Source organism: Desmodus rotundus, chromosome 8 (assembly GCF_022682495.2).
Source record: "Desmodus rotundus isolate HL8 chromosome 8, HLdesRot8A.1, whole genome shotgun sequence".
Taxonomy (NCBI): domain Eukaryota; kingdom Metazoa; phylum Chordata; class Mammalia; order Chiroptera; family Phyllostomidae; genus Desmodus; species Desmodus rotundus.
In genome coordinates, this window is record NC_071394.1 from 107,554,837 (window position 1) to 107,573,062 (window position 18,226).

The window sequence follows — 18,226 nt, forward strand, 5'->3', positions numbered from 1 at the left end:
TTTTGAATTTCAGAATTCATACTAATCAGAATTTCACACCATCACAAACTTCTTCAAATAAAAAATGCAAAGTTGTATAAGAATAACTTAGAACTAAATCAGTCTTCACCTGGGCAACAGGTAAATGTAACAGTGAGATGAATCTATAAATATAAAAATGACAAGACATCCCTCCCTCCCCAAGGATATTAAGGAATTTGGAAGTGTTACCTAAAAATTCCACAAAAGGCTAGAAAACACTCACCAATCTTAGATCCTAGAAATAAATGACATAAAAGCTACCCAATCTTTACCTCCCTCTTCAGATTTCTTAGCCTTTACTCCCTAAAACCACAAAGATACCTCCATTATCAAAATGACCATTTAACATAACGCACCACCAAAAACCTGATAGCCATCTGTAATAGAATGCCTAAAAGTTACCATTTTTAATTTATTGTAAGGTAGCATCAATATATGACTATAAAACAATTAGCTATTTTATGGCTATGAGGGTACATAATGGGATGGGGAATTAAATTAAAAAGAAATAGGGAAAAAAGGACAGATATAAATGTAAAGTAAATATAAAAAGTACTTCCCTCCTAAAACACAGGTAAAACCACAAATACTAAATAATGATAAAGCATTACGAATTTCTGATATTTTTTATAGTTTTTTGACAAAGCACTATGATAAGCTCAAGTGACAATACATAGGATCTTTTTTAGAAAGTGTTTTTAGTTGCTATTTATAGAATTTTTGTTGGTTTCACAGGTACCTTGCAGAAAAGACTCACATCTATACAAGAAACTAGATCTATCAATCTGAAACTGGAGTCTTCATAAATGTTTTGATTCTTTCAGTTTTCCATCAACTGACCTATCATAAAGATATTTAGATTGTTTCAGCCGCTGCATTTAAAGTGAATAACACACTATCTTTTGTAAAATTCCACATCAACTATGTTAAAATTGCAATTTTAGCCCTGGCTGGTGTGGCTCAGTAGATTGAATACCAGCCTGGGAACCAAAGGGTCGCCAGTTCGATTCCTGGTTGGGGAACATGCCTGGGCTGCGGGCCAGGTCCCCAGTAGGTGTGTGCAAGAGGCAACCACACAATGGGTTTCTCTCCCTCTTTTTCTCCCTCCCTTCCCCAGTCTCTAAAAATAAATAAATTTTTAATAGCAATTTTATGTTTATTTGGTTTATTTTGACGGTAGGAGCTCTCTATTTACCAAAACAACAAGCTACTAAGGTAGTCCATACACAGTGATAATGTTTTAAGAATCCTTAATGAAGAAAGTCCCTCCACATATCTAGAGCATTATTAAAAATACAAAAGTTACTGATCCAGTGGGTCTTATCGCCCACATGGCTGAATGAACAGCTGCCTTGAATGATGCCCTATAGTCTGATCGAACTCTGCTGGCCTGAAGAGGTCCACCAGCCCTAGGGCAACTTTTGTCCATTTTAAGCAAGAAGATTCCCTAGAAACAGGATCCCCGACAGTACTGATGCTCACAAACTGGCTATAGACAATCTGAGTCTAACTGGTTTTTCTACTCTGCGTTTCTATAAAGCTAATAAACTTACTAAATTAGATATTACTATAGGATGACAGTAAATACCCAAGGAATAAGTCATGTGAAAACAACCACAATCACTTAAAACAGAGTCTTCAGACTCAAAACAACTTCAGGATCATATATATATACATTTTTCTCCCAACTAAAATAATCCTTGCTTATATTCTTATTAACCATGCTTTAGAACATTTAGTTAATAAAATGAAACTTGTTAACATTGTTCTCGGAAGGTATCATATTTAAATTAAACATAAAACTAAGCCTATGTTTTTATTCATGTCTATAATAGTCAATAAAAATCCTGACATTACCTCCACATTATTCAAATTAACTTTTAAAAGGAGTTCCTTCTCACATGGTTATTTCACTGTTTCAATGTCTACACTATGTAAGGAGTTTGATCGAGATTAGAACATCCTGTCTATGGAAGAAAGAGGAATTTAAACCCTGGCTGAATTTTTTAATTGGAAAAAATTTTTTAAATCCTATATATATATATTACTATGCTTTCTGTTTCTATCTTCTTCAGTTATCTGTAACACCATCAAATAAAAAATTAGATTTTCTTCATGCCACTACCTAAATCAAAGCAGTCAAGTTAGTCCCACAAACTTTCCTGGAGAGCTGTTTGTTTCTGAAATTATCTCATAAATAAATAATAAATTGTTCTGACCAACATTACCATCCCCTAGTAACTACAGATTCTGCCATAAGTTACCTCAGTTTTTTTTAGCAATTAACTAAAACATCATTTTCATTTTGGCAAAATAAGCTACCTACTCACCTGAACAAAGGCAACTGTAACAACGATAAGTATTGCCTAAACAAAACAAAACAAAAATCCTTTTAAATCACACATTATAACTTCAGAAATGACTGTTAATTGTATTTTATTTTTCCACCTCTATCTGTACCAAGACATGTGACACCAAGTACCAAGATCACCTGGGAAACTAATCGCCACGTTGCCAGGCTCTGTGGGGAAAACATTGCCCCCCCAAGACAGCTTCTCAAGCTTTTTGATCTCAGGATCCCTTAATGCTCTAAAGGACTGAGGACTAGCTTTTGTTTATGTAGGTAATATCTATTGATATTTGGCATATTAAGTACTTTTTCAATTACTTTTAATTTCTACTTATTAATTCATCTAAAAGTAATAAACCCATTACATGTTAACACATAACATTTTTAATGAAAAATATATTCCCCCTCAAAAATAAAAACTGTGAGAAAAGTGGAAATTTTCAACTTTTCTATCTTTAATGCTTAAGAGAAAGCTGTATTCTCACATCTGCTTCTGCATTCAATCTATGGTACTATGTTGATTGGGCCAAAGTATATAAAGAAAATCCAGCCTCATACAGATATTGTTGGAAAAAAGAGGAATACTTTTAAAGCCTTTTCAGATAATTGTGGACAGTCTTTTTTGCTACTACACCAAAATTAGATAAGTGTTAGCTACTTAAAGGTAGCTAACTGTGCAGTGTAGAATATAAAATTAATCAATGAACTTTTCATATCTTGTTGTATTAAAAATTGTGCAATCTCATGCTCTGGTCATTTACAAAACATTGATTCATCGGGTTATTCAAATCTTTCAAATGCTAACACATTTCGTAATAGTAAAAAAAAAAAATCACATTAATTGAACTCACTACTGATCTCATTAGAATAAAGTCTTAAATACTGGGAAGCTATCTAGCATACAGTAACATAAAAATTTTGCAAAATTCTATCACTTGAAAGCTTGAATTTTATCCCTGACAACAAATTTTGATAGTTGTTTTTCTTGAAGTGAAAGGCTCATTTTACTCACTTTCAAAAAAAAGTACTTTTTGGTGTAGTCTTAATAACCACTTTGTTAGCATTCTTTCCAGTGAAAGGCTGGTTCAGCGCACCACAATTACCCTTCCTCAAGACAACCACTATACTTCAATACATAAAAGTCCTTTATGCATACTGTCCATTTACACAGAATACTAAAAAGGTATGTAGTCCAGAGTCAAGATTTAATAAAATTCCTACTGTTTTATCAAAAACATTCCTAAGAGAAATAAGAAAACCGTAAGTACTAATACGGTTTGTTGCCATTGTCTTAGGTCAAGTCAAGGCTCTGTTTTACCCGCTGTTGCTTTTGTACCACTGATGCAAATACCTACAGTGAGAAGACTGAGATCACCTGGGGAAGGTGATTTCAAATGATGTTGTAATATCATGAAAATAGTTTTGACCTCACATGTTCCCTGAAAGGTCTCAGAGACTGCTGGGAATCCACTGGCAAGAGTTCAAAAATTGCACCTCTACATTAATGTCTACTATGTTCTTAAGCATGACACCCTTGCTTTAATCAATGGTTGTACTTGCTATAAATTTTTACAGCACAATGAAACAAGGGGCAAGGAAAAGGAAAAGAGAAGAAAGCTTTCAACGAAAGAATAACCTAGCTGGAAAGAGTAAAATCTTACATAGTAAATATAGTATGCATTGTTAAATAATACTTTTAGTTTCACAAACACGAGGCTTTAGTTCACTTAGTCAAAATGTATTCTCAATTGGAAAGTAAAACAAATTGAAAATTATTATAAAATATTACCAAACTGTTAAATAATTCTCACGTGCCAATCACTAACCCTTGAATGCTTTGAGATTACAACAAAAAGCAAGTTGGATATTAACCAAAAAAACCCTTGAAAAAACATTAAGGCATTTCTTAATTCATATTCCAAAATAAAAGCCAATCCTAATTTATATGGTTAACCAACAGTGTAAAATATGAACATATATATGTCCTTACCACAGTGATACTGACAGCATCATCAAATTGATGCATTAAAACACTGATGACTGCAGAAGCCAGAAGCAGCATAATAAGGGGATTTTTAAACTGAAAGTAAAAACAAACAGCAATTCAACAGTTTTATATGAATGATAGCTGGGTTCCAAAAGCTTGAAAAAAGAAAAAACAATTGTGGCATGATTAGGAATTACAAGCCTATATTTAGTTTATTTATCTCTTCAATTAACAAAAAATTTACACTTAACTACGTTTAAGTTACCACTTTATAACATCACCCTTTCAGATAAAAAGAAAATTAAGTATCAATACTTAAAACGAAGAAGTTACCAATTTCTTATAGTGCACATGTATTTCAGTATATTAACTTAATATATATAGCTGTTTTGAATTTCTACTGAAGCTAGAATAAGTGGAAAATGATGTTTAAGCTAAAGATTTAAGTGAAACACTGGGTCCAACACCTAAATTATTAGCTTAAAACATTCCTCAACATTCCTACACTAAGGAAAAATTAGTGCAGATTACAACTCGGTGGTTGACCCACATACCACAGGAATAACCCACCTGGGGCAGCAAAGAACAGAAAGTAAGAATCTCTCCACAGAAGCAGCCTTTTCCTAAGGCTGCTTTGCCTGATATCCATTCTGACAAGACCAATAGTATATAAAGAAACAAGACTACAGTCCCAACTCAATCAGGAAGCACTTAAATGACTAAGCACCAGAGCCACCCCATTTTTTTTACTGGGACATCCTACTCCCTAAACGTCAGAGCTCTGCTGCCAGAATCTCTTCCTCTGATGCAGCAGTGCCAATTGCAGTCAAAGCCGCCAAGGACCAGGCTACAAAGAACCCATCCCAGCAGAGAGCCCCAACCGCTGGGTACCACCCCTCTGAGGTGAGATGCCACCACCTCCCACTTCCTTTAGGGCTCCATTCCCTAGTGCAGCGGTTCCAACCCTGCTTCATACCAGGATCATGTGAAGAACTAACTAACGCGCAGGTTCACACCAGACCAATTAAATCAGAATCTCCAGGCGTAGGGCCCAGGCTTCAGCATCTTTAGAGCACTCCCCAAGTGACTTTAATGCAAAAAGGACTATAAATCACTGCTCCTGCAAAATACAACAACTGAAACGTGGTTCAGGGCTGACAAACCACATATTTGACTGAATCAGAGTTCCAGTCTGAATCCAGCTGTTGCCACATGTGTGTGATTTTTAATCTCATTAAGCCCCACTGGTTCTTCATCTAGTAAAATAGTACCTTGTACCAAAGATTGTGGTAAGGATCAACTAAGACTATGTATTAAAGCACTGTGTAAACCATAAGACCCTCTTCAGTGTTAGATGTTATCATCCATCACACGTTGAGGACAAGGCCCATGGTGTTTTTCCATTTCTGCCTAAAAAAGCTGTGCCATAGTACTAAGGACACCACTTGCAGGCTCCAGACAAATGTTGGCAAAACAACAAAGTGTGTTATCTGTAGAGAAGCAGAGTCAACTAATGCTTTATCACTGACAACTAATATTTCCTATCAATTGTTGCTTGCACTTAACTACATTATAGGCACAGTCTCATTTCATTCTCACAGCAATCCCGCGATGCAGGTACTCTAGCTTTGAAAGAGGATCAAGAAAGTAAAACACTAAATCATACTGCCTAGGAATGAGCTGAACCATTGTGGTTTATAAACCCAGAGTAAACTTCCTGAAGGTCTGGGGAATATGGAAATGCCAGAATACAAATACGCTTATAAAAAATATTCCATAAACACAAAACAAACACACACAGGTTCTTTTAATGTCTAAAAATTCAGTTTTTCTACTTTAGACAAATTCATTTGCACACGTAATACTGGTAAATTTGGGCTCAGTAACAGACAAGGCCCTTTAGAAAAGTTAAACACAGATCCCTGTTTAAAAAAAAAAAAAAGAAAACAATCTGCAGGTTAAAAGGCATTAGAAATTTTCTTTACTAAAAAGGAATCTGTCTGGCAAAATAACCCTACAATTCGAAAACTGGAAGTAGGATTCTTAGAACTTTTCACACTAGCATAACTTGTTGTCAAGATAAGAAAAACCCTACAATAAGTCTTCCTGAAAACAGTAGGCTATTGATAAAATGTTATTAAAAATAGCTGTCATCTATTGATGGCTTACTATATCCTAAGATTATTATCCCCATTTATAAACAAGGCAAATAAGATCATGCAGATACTACAAACAAAGGAGAAATATGCACCCAGGTGGTCTGGATTCAAATTACTAAACTTACTTTTACTAATTTTCCAAGCTGACCATACTACTTTAAAAAAATACTAGCATTCCTATAATTAAAAAGTGTAAGTTAGACATCTGCAAAGGAAGCTACTATTAACAGTCTCACCACTGTGTGATGTGTCTATAAACCCTGGGAGACTTGTATACTAAAAATTATAGAAATTCCAACCTGACAGTATACACTAACAATGGAAAAATTTGGGTAAAAAAACATTTTTAAAGATTACTTCCTTTTGAAACAAAATATAACCAGAGACATTGAAGTTAAGAACAATCTAACAATGGGCAGGGGGGAGTGGGGAGGGGACAGTAAGGAGAGGGGATTATAGGAACTACTATAAAGGACACATGGACAAAATCAAGGGGGAGGGTGAAGGTGGGGGAGGAAGGGGGGTTCAGCTGGGGTGGGGTGGAGGGATGGGGAGAAAAGGCACACAACTGTAATTGAATAACAATAAGAAATTAAAATTAAAAAAAAAATTACTTCCTTTCAGAAATAACTTCACAAAAGTAACTACACTGACAAAAATACATGTAAATGACACAACAAAGGAAGAAATAATATCTCACCTGAGAAATATATTTCTTCCATAGTGGCTCATCTTCACTGATGTCAAACTCATTCCAGCCATGGAAGGCTCGCCTATGACTTACTTCACATTTGTTTAGACCATTCTGAAGATCCGCCTATTAGAATTTACATATAAAAGTTACTGAAGACGTTGGCAGAGAACAAAAGAAGAAAAACACAAACAAGTACCTACTGTATGACCATATTTACAGGAACTTGTACAAGTGAGAGCTAATATATGGTGACAGAAAGCACATCTGTGGTTGCCTGGGGCCAGAGGCATAAGGGACTAACAGCAAAGGAACATAAGGGAGTTTTGGCGAATGATGAAAATGTTCTCTATCTTAACTGCAGTGGTGGTTACATTTGCCAAAATGCAAACTGTACACTAAATATGGGTATGGTCTATCTTACGTAAATTATACTTGGATAAAATTGGTTTTTTAAATGTAAGCAGTAAGAGTCTAATTAACAAAAACAAAAACAAAAATAAAAATGGTTTCCTGTGGGAGAAAAAGGAAGACTACAAACCAGCCACTCTTATAGAAAGCAAAATATCAGTATATTCTAATTATCTTTCTTTGATTTCATTGTTGTTTTGTTTTCTAAAATTAGTTTCTCCAAAAGAACATTAAATGGGCTAGAACAACCTTCCTTGTTCTCTAAGCCTATCAAAACTTTGAAGATGGTATTTATTACCTTTTCCCCTAGGACAGTATCATAAAGGGCAGTATTTTGCCTTGTGTAATGGACTCCCATGTATAATACGCACCCATGTTTTCGGCCCAAAATTTCAGGAAAAAATCTCTCATTTTAATTATTTAATTCAACTATTTATTTATTTATACTTAGATACTTGTTTTTGTATTATAAAGGAATTTTAGCATTTATTTTTTAACATATTGTGGTACAAGAAATTTTATTTTACAAATAATTACAAAACACAAAAACAGATACAAGGTTGTTTCAGGTACTACCCTTTATAATATGTATCCTTATTTCTCTCTCAAAAATTTGGACAAAAAAGTATGCATTATACATGGCAAAATACTGTATATAAGTATTTCAGGCAGAATATCTGTGGTTCCTAAATTACTCAAAACAATGAAGTTAAGAAGAACTGGTTATTGGGATATTTTATGTTCTATGAATACCACCTACATTCTTTAGCCACTGCCTCTCACAGTTCATTATTGTAACTATCACTAAAGAATGAAATTAACCCTGATCAGTGTAGCTCAGTTGGTTGGGCACTGTTCCACACCGAGAAAGGCCACCAGTTTGATCCCGGTCAGGGCACGTGCCTGGGTTGCTGGTTTGGTCCCCTCTCGGGATGCCTGAGAGGGCAGCTGATTGATGTTTCTCTCTCACACGACTGTTTCTCCCCTTCTCTTTCTCCCTCCCTCCCCTCTCTGTAAAAACAAATAAATAAAATCTTAAAAAAAAAAAGAATGAAATTATCCATACCCCTAAAATAATTAGTTTCTCTGGCCTAAGTTTTATAATGCACTCCAAAAATGAAGTCTTGCAACACTTAAACAGATTTAAAATAAGTGGTTTTAAAACAGAGTATAAATACAACAATCAAAAAAGAAAACCCTCAAATAAAGGATAGGCAATATTTTTAATGCCATCACTAAAGTATGTGAATTCCTAAGGAAAAATAAAAAATAGTCTTTTCTTCAGGTTTCATTAGATTGTGCTTTTCAAAATTAGAAAAAGATTAAAGTTTTTTGCAGTTCTGAACTTAGCTTTTACTTTAGAAAACGCATTAAAAAAAGATAAACTCCTAATTCTATTTAATAGTTAATTATTTTCTTAATTCGACTAATCCTTACATAGCACTAACAGTCCTGGTAATGCTAATGAGTTAGAGTGGCACTGTCCAATCAGGTAGCGACTAGCCACATGCAGCTATTTAAATTTCAGTAAATAAAAATTAAGTAAAATTAAATTCAGTCCCTCCCCTAAACAAGCCACATTTCAAGTATTCAATAATCATGTCTAACTAGTGACTACCAGAATGGATAGCACAGTAGAGAGTACTTCTGTCCTCACAGAAGTTCTATTGGACAGCACTGACCTAGGGCCAAAGCGACGGACTTTACTATCCACTCCTTTCTCCCCCCGCCCAGCACTTACTTGGAGAATGCTCACAACTTCGCTGACTGGTAGTTCACTTGCTTTCTTTGATGTCAATACAGGAATCATTGTCTCATTTTCAGCATTAGGAATTTTCTGAAAACGTGCAACCTAGAAAATTAAACCAAAGGAAAATATTTGTATATACCAAACATTTCTTATGCAGTCTAGAATAAATAAAAATTCAAACATCCACAGCAACTTATTTTCCACAGTCAGAAAACAAATATTTTCAGACTAAAAATGAGTATCTAGTACAAGATAATTTTATACTAACCATGTGCTGATTTTTCCAGAAAGCACATTTCAAAAATTAGGCCACCACGGCCGGCTAGAACACAAAATAATTTTCACATTAAATTAAAAAGATGCTACTTATACAGCAGCGTGATGAGTAAAAAGTAAAACGGATGTCCTGTCTGGCAGGTCCTAATGACTGCATGTAGTCATAATCCTCTAAACTTATTATGTTCAACACAAAGGACAAGGAAGAGCTACACTTTCGCCATTTTATTACCCGTGTCGGTCAGCTCATTTCTTAACTGTCCAGAAAGGACACCTAGCTACTCTACTGAAGCACCAAAACAGCGAGTCAGATCTAAAGTCCCAAACAAGAGGAAAAACAAAAAGCAAAAGAGACCACACAAGCAGAGGATGCACGGGTTAGTGAAGGGACTGTGAACGAGCAGAGTAAGTCACAGAGATGATGGTAGGCAGCTTCAAAAGTATGTACCCAGCAAAAGCTGTTTAACACACTTCTAGAAGTAAATCCTGAACCCAGACTTGTCATGGACCCTGAGTTGAGTTCTTTACTGCAAAAAGTTTTGAGTAAGCAGGAGAAAGAGAGAAAAAAAGTTCCCCACTGAAACTTTCAAAGAAAACGCTTCAGTTGTCACACATCCACTGATTAAAACAGTACCACCGCTGAAGTGACCGTCTCACTGCTGAGACACAGTCTTTGCGTTTTCAGGTGAAACGTTTTCAATCTTGGATAATCAACATGTTTAAGATAAAATATTCCTCTAAAATTTTTTTAGGGCAACACTTCTTTAAGACAACAAATGAGATCAAAGAAGAAGAATTTTTAAAGTTCCTATTATTAAAATGTCATTTTGGAGGCCTGTATCCATAAAAAAGTTTTTGCACTTACTCCATAAAATGATAAAGAGCTGTGGAAAAAAAGGATCTCCTCAGTGTGACCAAGTTCAAAAACAAATACTATGTGTTTTTAATCTCATTTATTAGAAAGGCATTGTTAAATGTGTAAGTACCTTAAAAGAAATGAGCAGAAGTTATTTTTCCACTCTTAATGGCAAGATATTAGTGACTACAAATTCTGAGGAAACTACAGACAGGCTGAAATCTTGAAATTATTTTATAGCGTAATATTTTTACATAATTTAGAAATTTAAAACCTCTTTTAAGAGAAACATTGGAGATGTCATAAAAGCTGAACAGATATAGAGTCACTGAATGCCTTCTTTCAAACCCATAAAACCAGGTAGGACCATCCCTCAATTAAATATTGGAGAAAATTTCCCCCCGGGTCACTTGACTCTTAAAGCAATGAGACCTAACGAGTCTGACATGGTTATTTTATCTTTTGAGATCATAAAACAAAAGTAAGCAGGATCGATATGCTGACTTTGCTTGCATTGACAATGTGACTAGGAAAATCTTTTGAAAATCTTTTATTTCTAAGATTCCTGTACTTCAGTTTCTTTATATATAAAATGGGGACAAAAAGTACCTGAAGTTGTGTCAGGATTACATTCAATTATACAGCATTTGAACCACCAGTCTAAACAAAAGATCAATGTAGCTTGGACAAGGGTAGGGAACGGGAATATAAGAGGAGGTAAAAATGACAGGACATGATGATAAACTAGACACATATATCAAGATATTATACTAGATCTCTAGCTTTCTTATATGCTGAATAATAGTTCTTTTCACCACGGTAAAGAACATTGGAAGACTTTTCAACAAATGGTGCTGGGACAACTGGATGCCACACAAAAAGAATAAAGCTGGACCCCTCCCTTCCACCATGTATAAAAATTAACTCAAAGCTAAATATAAGATCTTACACTATATAAAACTCGTAGAAGACACTGAATTTAGATCTTCTTGACCATCACTCCCTAAACATGACACTAAAAGTACAAGAAACAAACAAAAAAAGCCTGAACATTATCAAAATTTAAAACTGTGGTGCTGCAAAGAACACCAGAAAGTGAAAAAGACAACCTGATAAAGGCCTTGTATCTATAAACCCTTATAATCCAATAATAAAAGGACAAATAACCCAATTAAAAATGAGTAAAATTTCTGAATATATATTTCTACAGAGATATACAAATAACCGATAAGCACACTAGAAAATCCCCCAAATCATTAGCCATAAGGGAATACTACTTCACTTACGGGATGCCACTTCACTCGCACTAAGATGGCTAAACTTAAAAAGACAGATAGTAACAAGTATTAGAGAGAATGTAGAGAAATAAACATTGTTACACCGCTGATGGAACTGTCAAAAGGTGTAGCCACTATGGAAAAATTTGGCAGCTAGTTTATATTATTATTATTATTATTATTAATTATTATTCAGGCAAACATTTAATTTTCTCTGATTAAATGAGTGTTTTCAGATCAAAAACAATCTTTGAATGATTTACTAATGCTTCATTTTGAGAATTATAAAAGATCACATAAGTTTAGTGGAAAGTAGTCATCTTAATCATCTGAAAGTACACCATCTACAGATATGCTATGTCTTTCTCATGTTATTACAGAAGTCCATTGTCTATGGTCCCAGGTTTCAAGCACTAGGCATTATTTGCTAATCTACATAAATTTAAAAATACCCTGGGATTAACCATATCTTCATAGTTGCTTTACATTTATTTCAAATAATGGCATTTATTAGATCTAATTCATGCAACCAATTAGCAATTTTTAAAGAATAGACCATACATACAACCACCAAGTTCATAAGTCTATATATCCTGCAGAGATAAATAATTGAGTTTGGAGAGCCAAGTCATACCAAAACCACACATATTAAGAGTTGCTATAATACAAATTACCAACAATGGTAATTAACTAAGTCTGAAAATTCAGAGGAAAAACACTGTTATAACCTTCAGTATTCTGGGAAAACTCTCCTGAGCTAAGCCAAGAAGAACTGTTGGCAGAGAACGACTAAGACACACCCAGGAAGCATTCCAGCACAGCAATGGAAACCTAATTTGTGTGTGACTAGGCCAATCTGGTTAGAATGAAGTAACTGTTTCATTATGCATCTCTACCTGTACTAAATGACCCAGACCTACCCAAATAAGACAAGCTTAGAATTTTTCACTGGGTGCATTTAAAAACTAATTAGAGACAAGTGTAAAAAAATAAAAATAAAAGAAGTGGCTTATCCAGCCCTCCGCAGTATGGGACTACCTGGAAAAGCTAGAGTTGAGCCCCCAAATTCATGCCATGTCCTTTGAGCCAGTTTATTCGTATCTGGAAAGTGAGACTTCCAGGTGCTTTTATCCCATGTCTCTGAATAAACACAGAAGACTTACTAGAATAAACATGGACAACTTACACTGAGGCTATTGAGCAAATTGGCTTCTTGCGGTCCTGAGGAATCAGTCACGCCAGTCAACTAGACATGTGCTAGACTCACCTACTTATCAAGAACAAGCAATAGATGAGTTGCTCTGAGTCCCAAAGGACTTCTGAGGTGAATCAAGACTTAATCATTTGTGTTTTCCAAAGTGTGAGCAGCTAACTTATCAATCCATAGCTGTGAAAGGCATGGTTCTCTCTTCTTGAGGATGACTGGTGTTGAGCATGGCTAAAGCAGGATATTTTCTCTACATTTTCCCATTTCTTCTAATTCCCACTCTTTGGGATATCCTCACATACAGTAACTCTAGGAGGCATAGATGTACTCATTTATTCAGAGTATATACCATAAGTAACAAGTGTGCAGCAACCAAGATTTCAATTTTTTTTTAATTCTGTATTTGTAAGGCAGCCCTCCTCTATTGGAAAAGTGGGTTAGGAGATGAATGTTTGGGTGTTCTCTAGATATTTTAGTGAAGTCTCAAGGGTGCCCTAATAACAGGACTCTGAAGCTTCAGACAGTGGGATGCCAGCAATACAGACCATGTGCTTCTCTGCAAGTGGTTAAGTGTGGGTATGACCTGGTGCTTTTTGCAGAAGAGCATGAACGAAAGTCATAATTAATTTTGTCAAATCAGCTAGGAACAATAATACTAGAAACAAATGTTACCAAACTACAGGTAATATAAATACCCCTTTTAATAAATTTGTTGAATATTGAACAAATACTGAAAATTTTTTAAAAACTGCAGAAACTTTCAGATCTTTAGGATATACAAATAATTCAGTTAAATATGGGTTCTATATGCATCAGGACTCATCACAGACCTACTAAATCCAAATTTGGATTTTACCAAGATTCCCAGGTGATTCACTCACATTTTCTAGTCTAAGCACTGTTATACATCAGTTTCCAATTCTTGTACAAATTAAAATTACTTGGGGGCTGCTGTGAATCAAATGGTATCTCCCCCATCCCCAAATTCACGTTGAAGTCCTAAACCCTAATGTAATAGTATTTAGATATGGGGCCTCTGTGAAGGACTTACTGCGCTTTAAGGGATACCAGAGAGACCTTGTACACTCTCTCCATCATGTGAGAGCACAGCAGAAAGATGGCCTTCTGCAAGCCAGGAAGAGGGCCCTCATCAGGAACCAAACTGGCCAGCACCTTGACCTTAGACTCCCCAGGCCTCCAAAACTATGAGAAATAGATGCCTGTTGTTTAAGCCACCCAGTCTATTATATTCTGTTATAGCAGCAAGAGCAAACTAAAACAGGGATCTTTTTTGTTTCAATCCAAGTGTCCAAGCACCATCCCTATAGAGTGTGAATCATTAGGTCTGAGGTGGAGCGAAAAATGTATTTTTAGTAGCTCCCTAGGGTGGGTCAAATGCACAGCCAAAGTTGATAATCACTGACCTAGAAAACGGGGCTGAAAGATTAAAGTATGGTTAGATTAAATGCAAGCCTTAGAGTACTTTACTTTTAAAAGGTAAATACTTTCCAAAATGAGCTACTGTCACAGGTTTATAAACTACCCCTAGGGAAAAATCCATTCTGCAAATTCTGTCACTTCATGCAGCACATGGACAGAAATCTGATTTTCAAAAACAAATCGGCAAAGATAGCCCAAATTACCCACCACGAGTCAAGCCACGGGGAAAAATAAAATACTTCATCTCTGCAGAGTTCAGGAGTGTTAAATAAGGGTTATTAAAAGTTTTCAGGTCAACTCAACAATAAATGTTTTCCAAGTTTTACTTGCAAGTAATCAAAAAGACACCTAATGTCCCCCCAAATCTGGTATGCTAGGTGTTAAACTTGAAAACCTAGGCACCTCTCCAGTTATTTTAATAGCTAAAGCATGTGAAAGTAGGGTTACCCTGGGAGCTCTAAGAACCCAACCATACAATGCCATTACATAAATGTGAGGAAGGCTCTTACAGGCAGAAGGAAACAGTAATAACAGTGACATGGCCGTTTCAACAAGACACTACTGATGACAGCAGTTCCAAATGAGAACCGTCCATAATGACTTACAGAAATCAAACAAACCCACTCAATTTAAGAAACAACTGCTTGTTGATTAAAGCCAAAGGTAAATGACACAAAATAATTCCACCTAAATGTGACTGTAATTACCAACACAGAGAAGCTTACGTGCATAAAAACACCCTCCAGGTAGAAGGGATAATTTGTACTTTGGGCACTTATCTTCAAGCCGTATTTTGTAGGAAGGACCACGACACTATTATTAGGAGTGGTGAATATTTGTCCCAAAGATGACCAAATGACTCCACGTTCCTTTAATTAATCTGGCTGAGAACAAGACAACCGGTGTTCTTCTGTAATGCTCTCCAAGTCCACTGATATCTACACTTTCCCACGTTCAGCTGGGAAGGGTAACAGTACAGCAGCCATCTAACCCAACATCAGAGCTGAGAAGACAAGACAGGTCTCAGGTCCGACTCCAATTTCAAATACAACAGCTTTGCTTTTTTTACATATTTCATGTTTTGGTTTCAGGAAAAAAAAAAAACAGTAACAACTGGTATTTAAACAAAGAGTTTTACATCTTTAAAAGGGAGGAGGAGATAGAAAACCTCCAGTACACTGGTTCTCAAACTTAGTATTGAGCATCAGAACCACCTAAAGGGTTTGTTAAAACACAGGTTACTGGGCCCCAACCTGAGAGTTTCCAAATCAGCATGTCCAGGGGTGGGTTCTAGAAGGTCCATTTCTAACAGGTTCTCAGGAATGTTGATACTGCTCGTCCAGCGACCACACTTTGACAACCACTGCTCTAGTCAAGGTCAGACCTGACTAAATCCCAATTTATAATCTCAATTCTATGTCTTACCATCTGTGTAACCCAGAACAAGTTACTTAAATTCTCTGAGTCTAGTTCCTCAGCAGAAAACTGAGATAATACCTATTTGGATTTCAACAAGAACTACAGAAACACCACTTACAAGTGTGTGTGGCTCAGTGCCCAGCATATGGTGGGTTTTCAAATACTAGCTCCCTTCCCCTAAGGTAACACTAATGGTATAACATTTATGTTCTTGCCTCATCCCAACTCTACATCTTCACAAGGATATGACTTGGTTTTTGTCATCTTGATACCCTCTGCAAAGTCCCTAATAATATTCAGCACCAAAAGTACTATTAGACTATCTTGTACAAGTCCGTGTCTTTCACCTTTGAAAAAACTGAGATCAAGATTTCCAATCACCTGACACTGAATTTTATTGGTAAATGTAGTGGCCATGCAACAAGGTCTATCTGTCCCTCATGAAGTTCTCCAAGCACCAGACTGCTGACACAGAGCACAGCAGAAGCTGGCAAGTGTCTCAAAGTCAGCAGGTCTCATCGGCTCTGGATTACTGTTCAGCCCAACCAATGAAAAAATGGTGGCATGGGAAGGAAGGGCCCTGTAAAAACATTCTTATGAAATACTATATACCCAAGGATTAGGTTTATAATCAATGAAATCCAAATTGAAGCACCAAACATATCTAGGGTGACATACATAACTAAGTATTCAGAAACATCCACAAATGTCTCCTCTCCTACAGTATGCAAGCAAGTCCCTATTTTTTCTACCAACTACATCAGAAAAAAGACATCAACACAAAAATTCAGTCTTATCATCTAAAAGGCAAGATGGAATGTGGTCAATTCTCAAACTTTAGTTGCCTTCACAATCAGCTGGGATTGAGGTGATTAAAAATAGAGGTGCTATTAGGTATTCTTGGCAAAAAAAGTTGAAGCTGAATCTCACCAGTGGTAACTTGGTCTACAGCAAAGGTCCTCAATCCTGACTGCACATTAAAACCACCTATGGATCTTTTAAATATTCTTACAGCCAGAAATCCAGACCAATTGCATCAGAATCCCAAGGATAAGGCCTTTGAATTCTCCTAAAGTGATAATGTACTGCCAACACTCTTATACTACCCATCAATTTACAGGAAATAGAGAAGCACATTAAATTACTTCAAAAGAGTGCATTCGGCAAATTCCAGGCTGTGGGGAACTCTACAGGACAACCAACTTGATTTTGTCAACAAATAAAACTACAAGAAAAAGAAAACAAGAGACAATTTTAGACTAAGAGCTATTTAAAAAATAAGTCAATAAACAAAGAGGAAGAACAATGTGGTTTGTCCCACTACTGGTGATGTTAATTTTGATCACAGTGGCTAAAGTGATATTGAAGATTTTTCCCACTATTAAGTTACTAGTTTTCCCTTTATACGTAATAAGTATCTTGTAGGGAAATACTCTGAGGCTATGTAAAATATCATACACCTTACACTTTTGCTCACTTTATTTTAAACACCTGACTGAAACAGTAACGATAGTGGCTGCCAAATGGTGATTTTTTTCTAATACCACCCATTCTATCTACATTTATTAATTTGAATCCTCTTTTTTATTTTGTTGCTGAAACTGTCCCAGTTTTAGCCAGTGGAGAGCCTTGAACGGGCTGCCTGCTATGTCCTTTTAACATGTTCTCACCAATTTTTGAGCAATTCCTTAATTCCTGGCATCACAAGCCGTTCCAAGCTTATCTTCTTATCTTCCCCACCCCAGAATTCGAAGTAGCTATTTCTCCAGAGATCCTTGGTTCCTTTTATTGAGGAATATCATTCGGAAGTGTCATGGCTTCAAGGCCTTCACACCAGACTATACACATATACACGCGAATGCCTATCTACCTGTATTTTTATCTATGCATATGGTAAAAACCATGAGTGCACACTGAGGCTGCCAATTCCGACCCAACTCTTCAGATCAGTCCTTTCCCTTTCCTTATTTTTAACTCTTTCTTCTTCCAGTGAAAAGCCTGGCTTTCATTATCACCATTATATATACTTATTTGGTCTAATCTAGAATCCAGAGTAGTTCTGGAGTTCTAACCATACCATTGTGGAAAAAAAATTACTAACACAATATTTGGGTAGGCTTTTTTTTGGGGGGGGGGTTGCCTTCAGTCTTAGATTTATTTATAGTTCTTTTTGTCAACAGCCTTAGATTATATAGTCAAAATCCCGCATTCCAACCTTAAGTTAGTTCTCCCCATGCCTACCCTTCATTTCCCATGCTTACCTGCTAATAAATTCATGCTTACCAGAATACTACGAACTTTCTTAAAATTAAAAAAAGGTAAATAAGTAAAGAATATTACAGGAATCCTACCAACCCTCCTTTCTGCCTATCTAGTCCATCA

General features: G+C 35.9%; 1 protein-coding gene across 4 annotated transcripts in view; it reads right to left on the reverse strand.

Annotated features, from left to right (window-relative positions):
- The window catches only part of ATP2C1 (ATPase secretory pathway Ca2+ transporting 1), a 108,719-nt gene that overhangs the window by 52,175 nt on the left and 38,318 nt on the right, over positions 1-18,226 (reverse strand). For 3 of the 4 annotated variants that reach the window (XM_024565793.4, XM_024565795.4, XM_024565794.4), the window contains 4 exons: positions 9,361-9,471; positions 7,218-7,334; positions 4,362-4,451; positions 2,352-2,387 (listed from right to left, as the gene is read on the reverse strand). In XM_024565793.4, the coding sequence (XP_024421561.2) occupies positions 2,352-2,387; positions 4,362-4,451; positions 7,218-7,334; positions 9,361-9,471 (354 nt within the window). Of the gene's footprint in view, positions 1-2,351; positions 2,388-4,361; positions 4,452-7,217; positions 7,335-9,360; positions 9,472-9,637; positions 9,692-18,226 lie in introns of all 4 variants that reach the window. The other variant, XM_045199653.3, reaches the window with a different exon arrangement.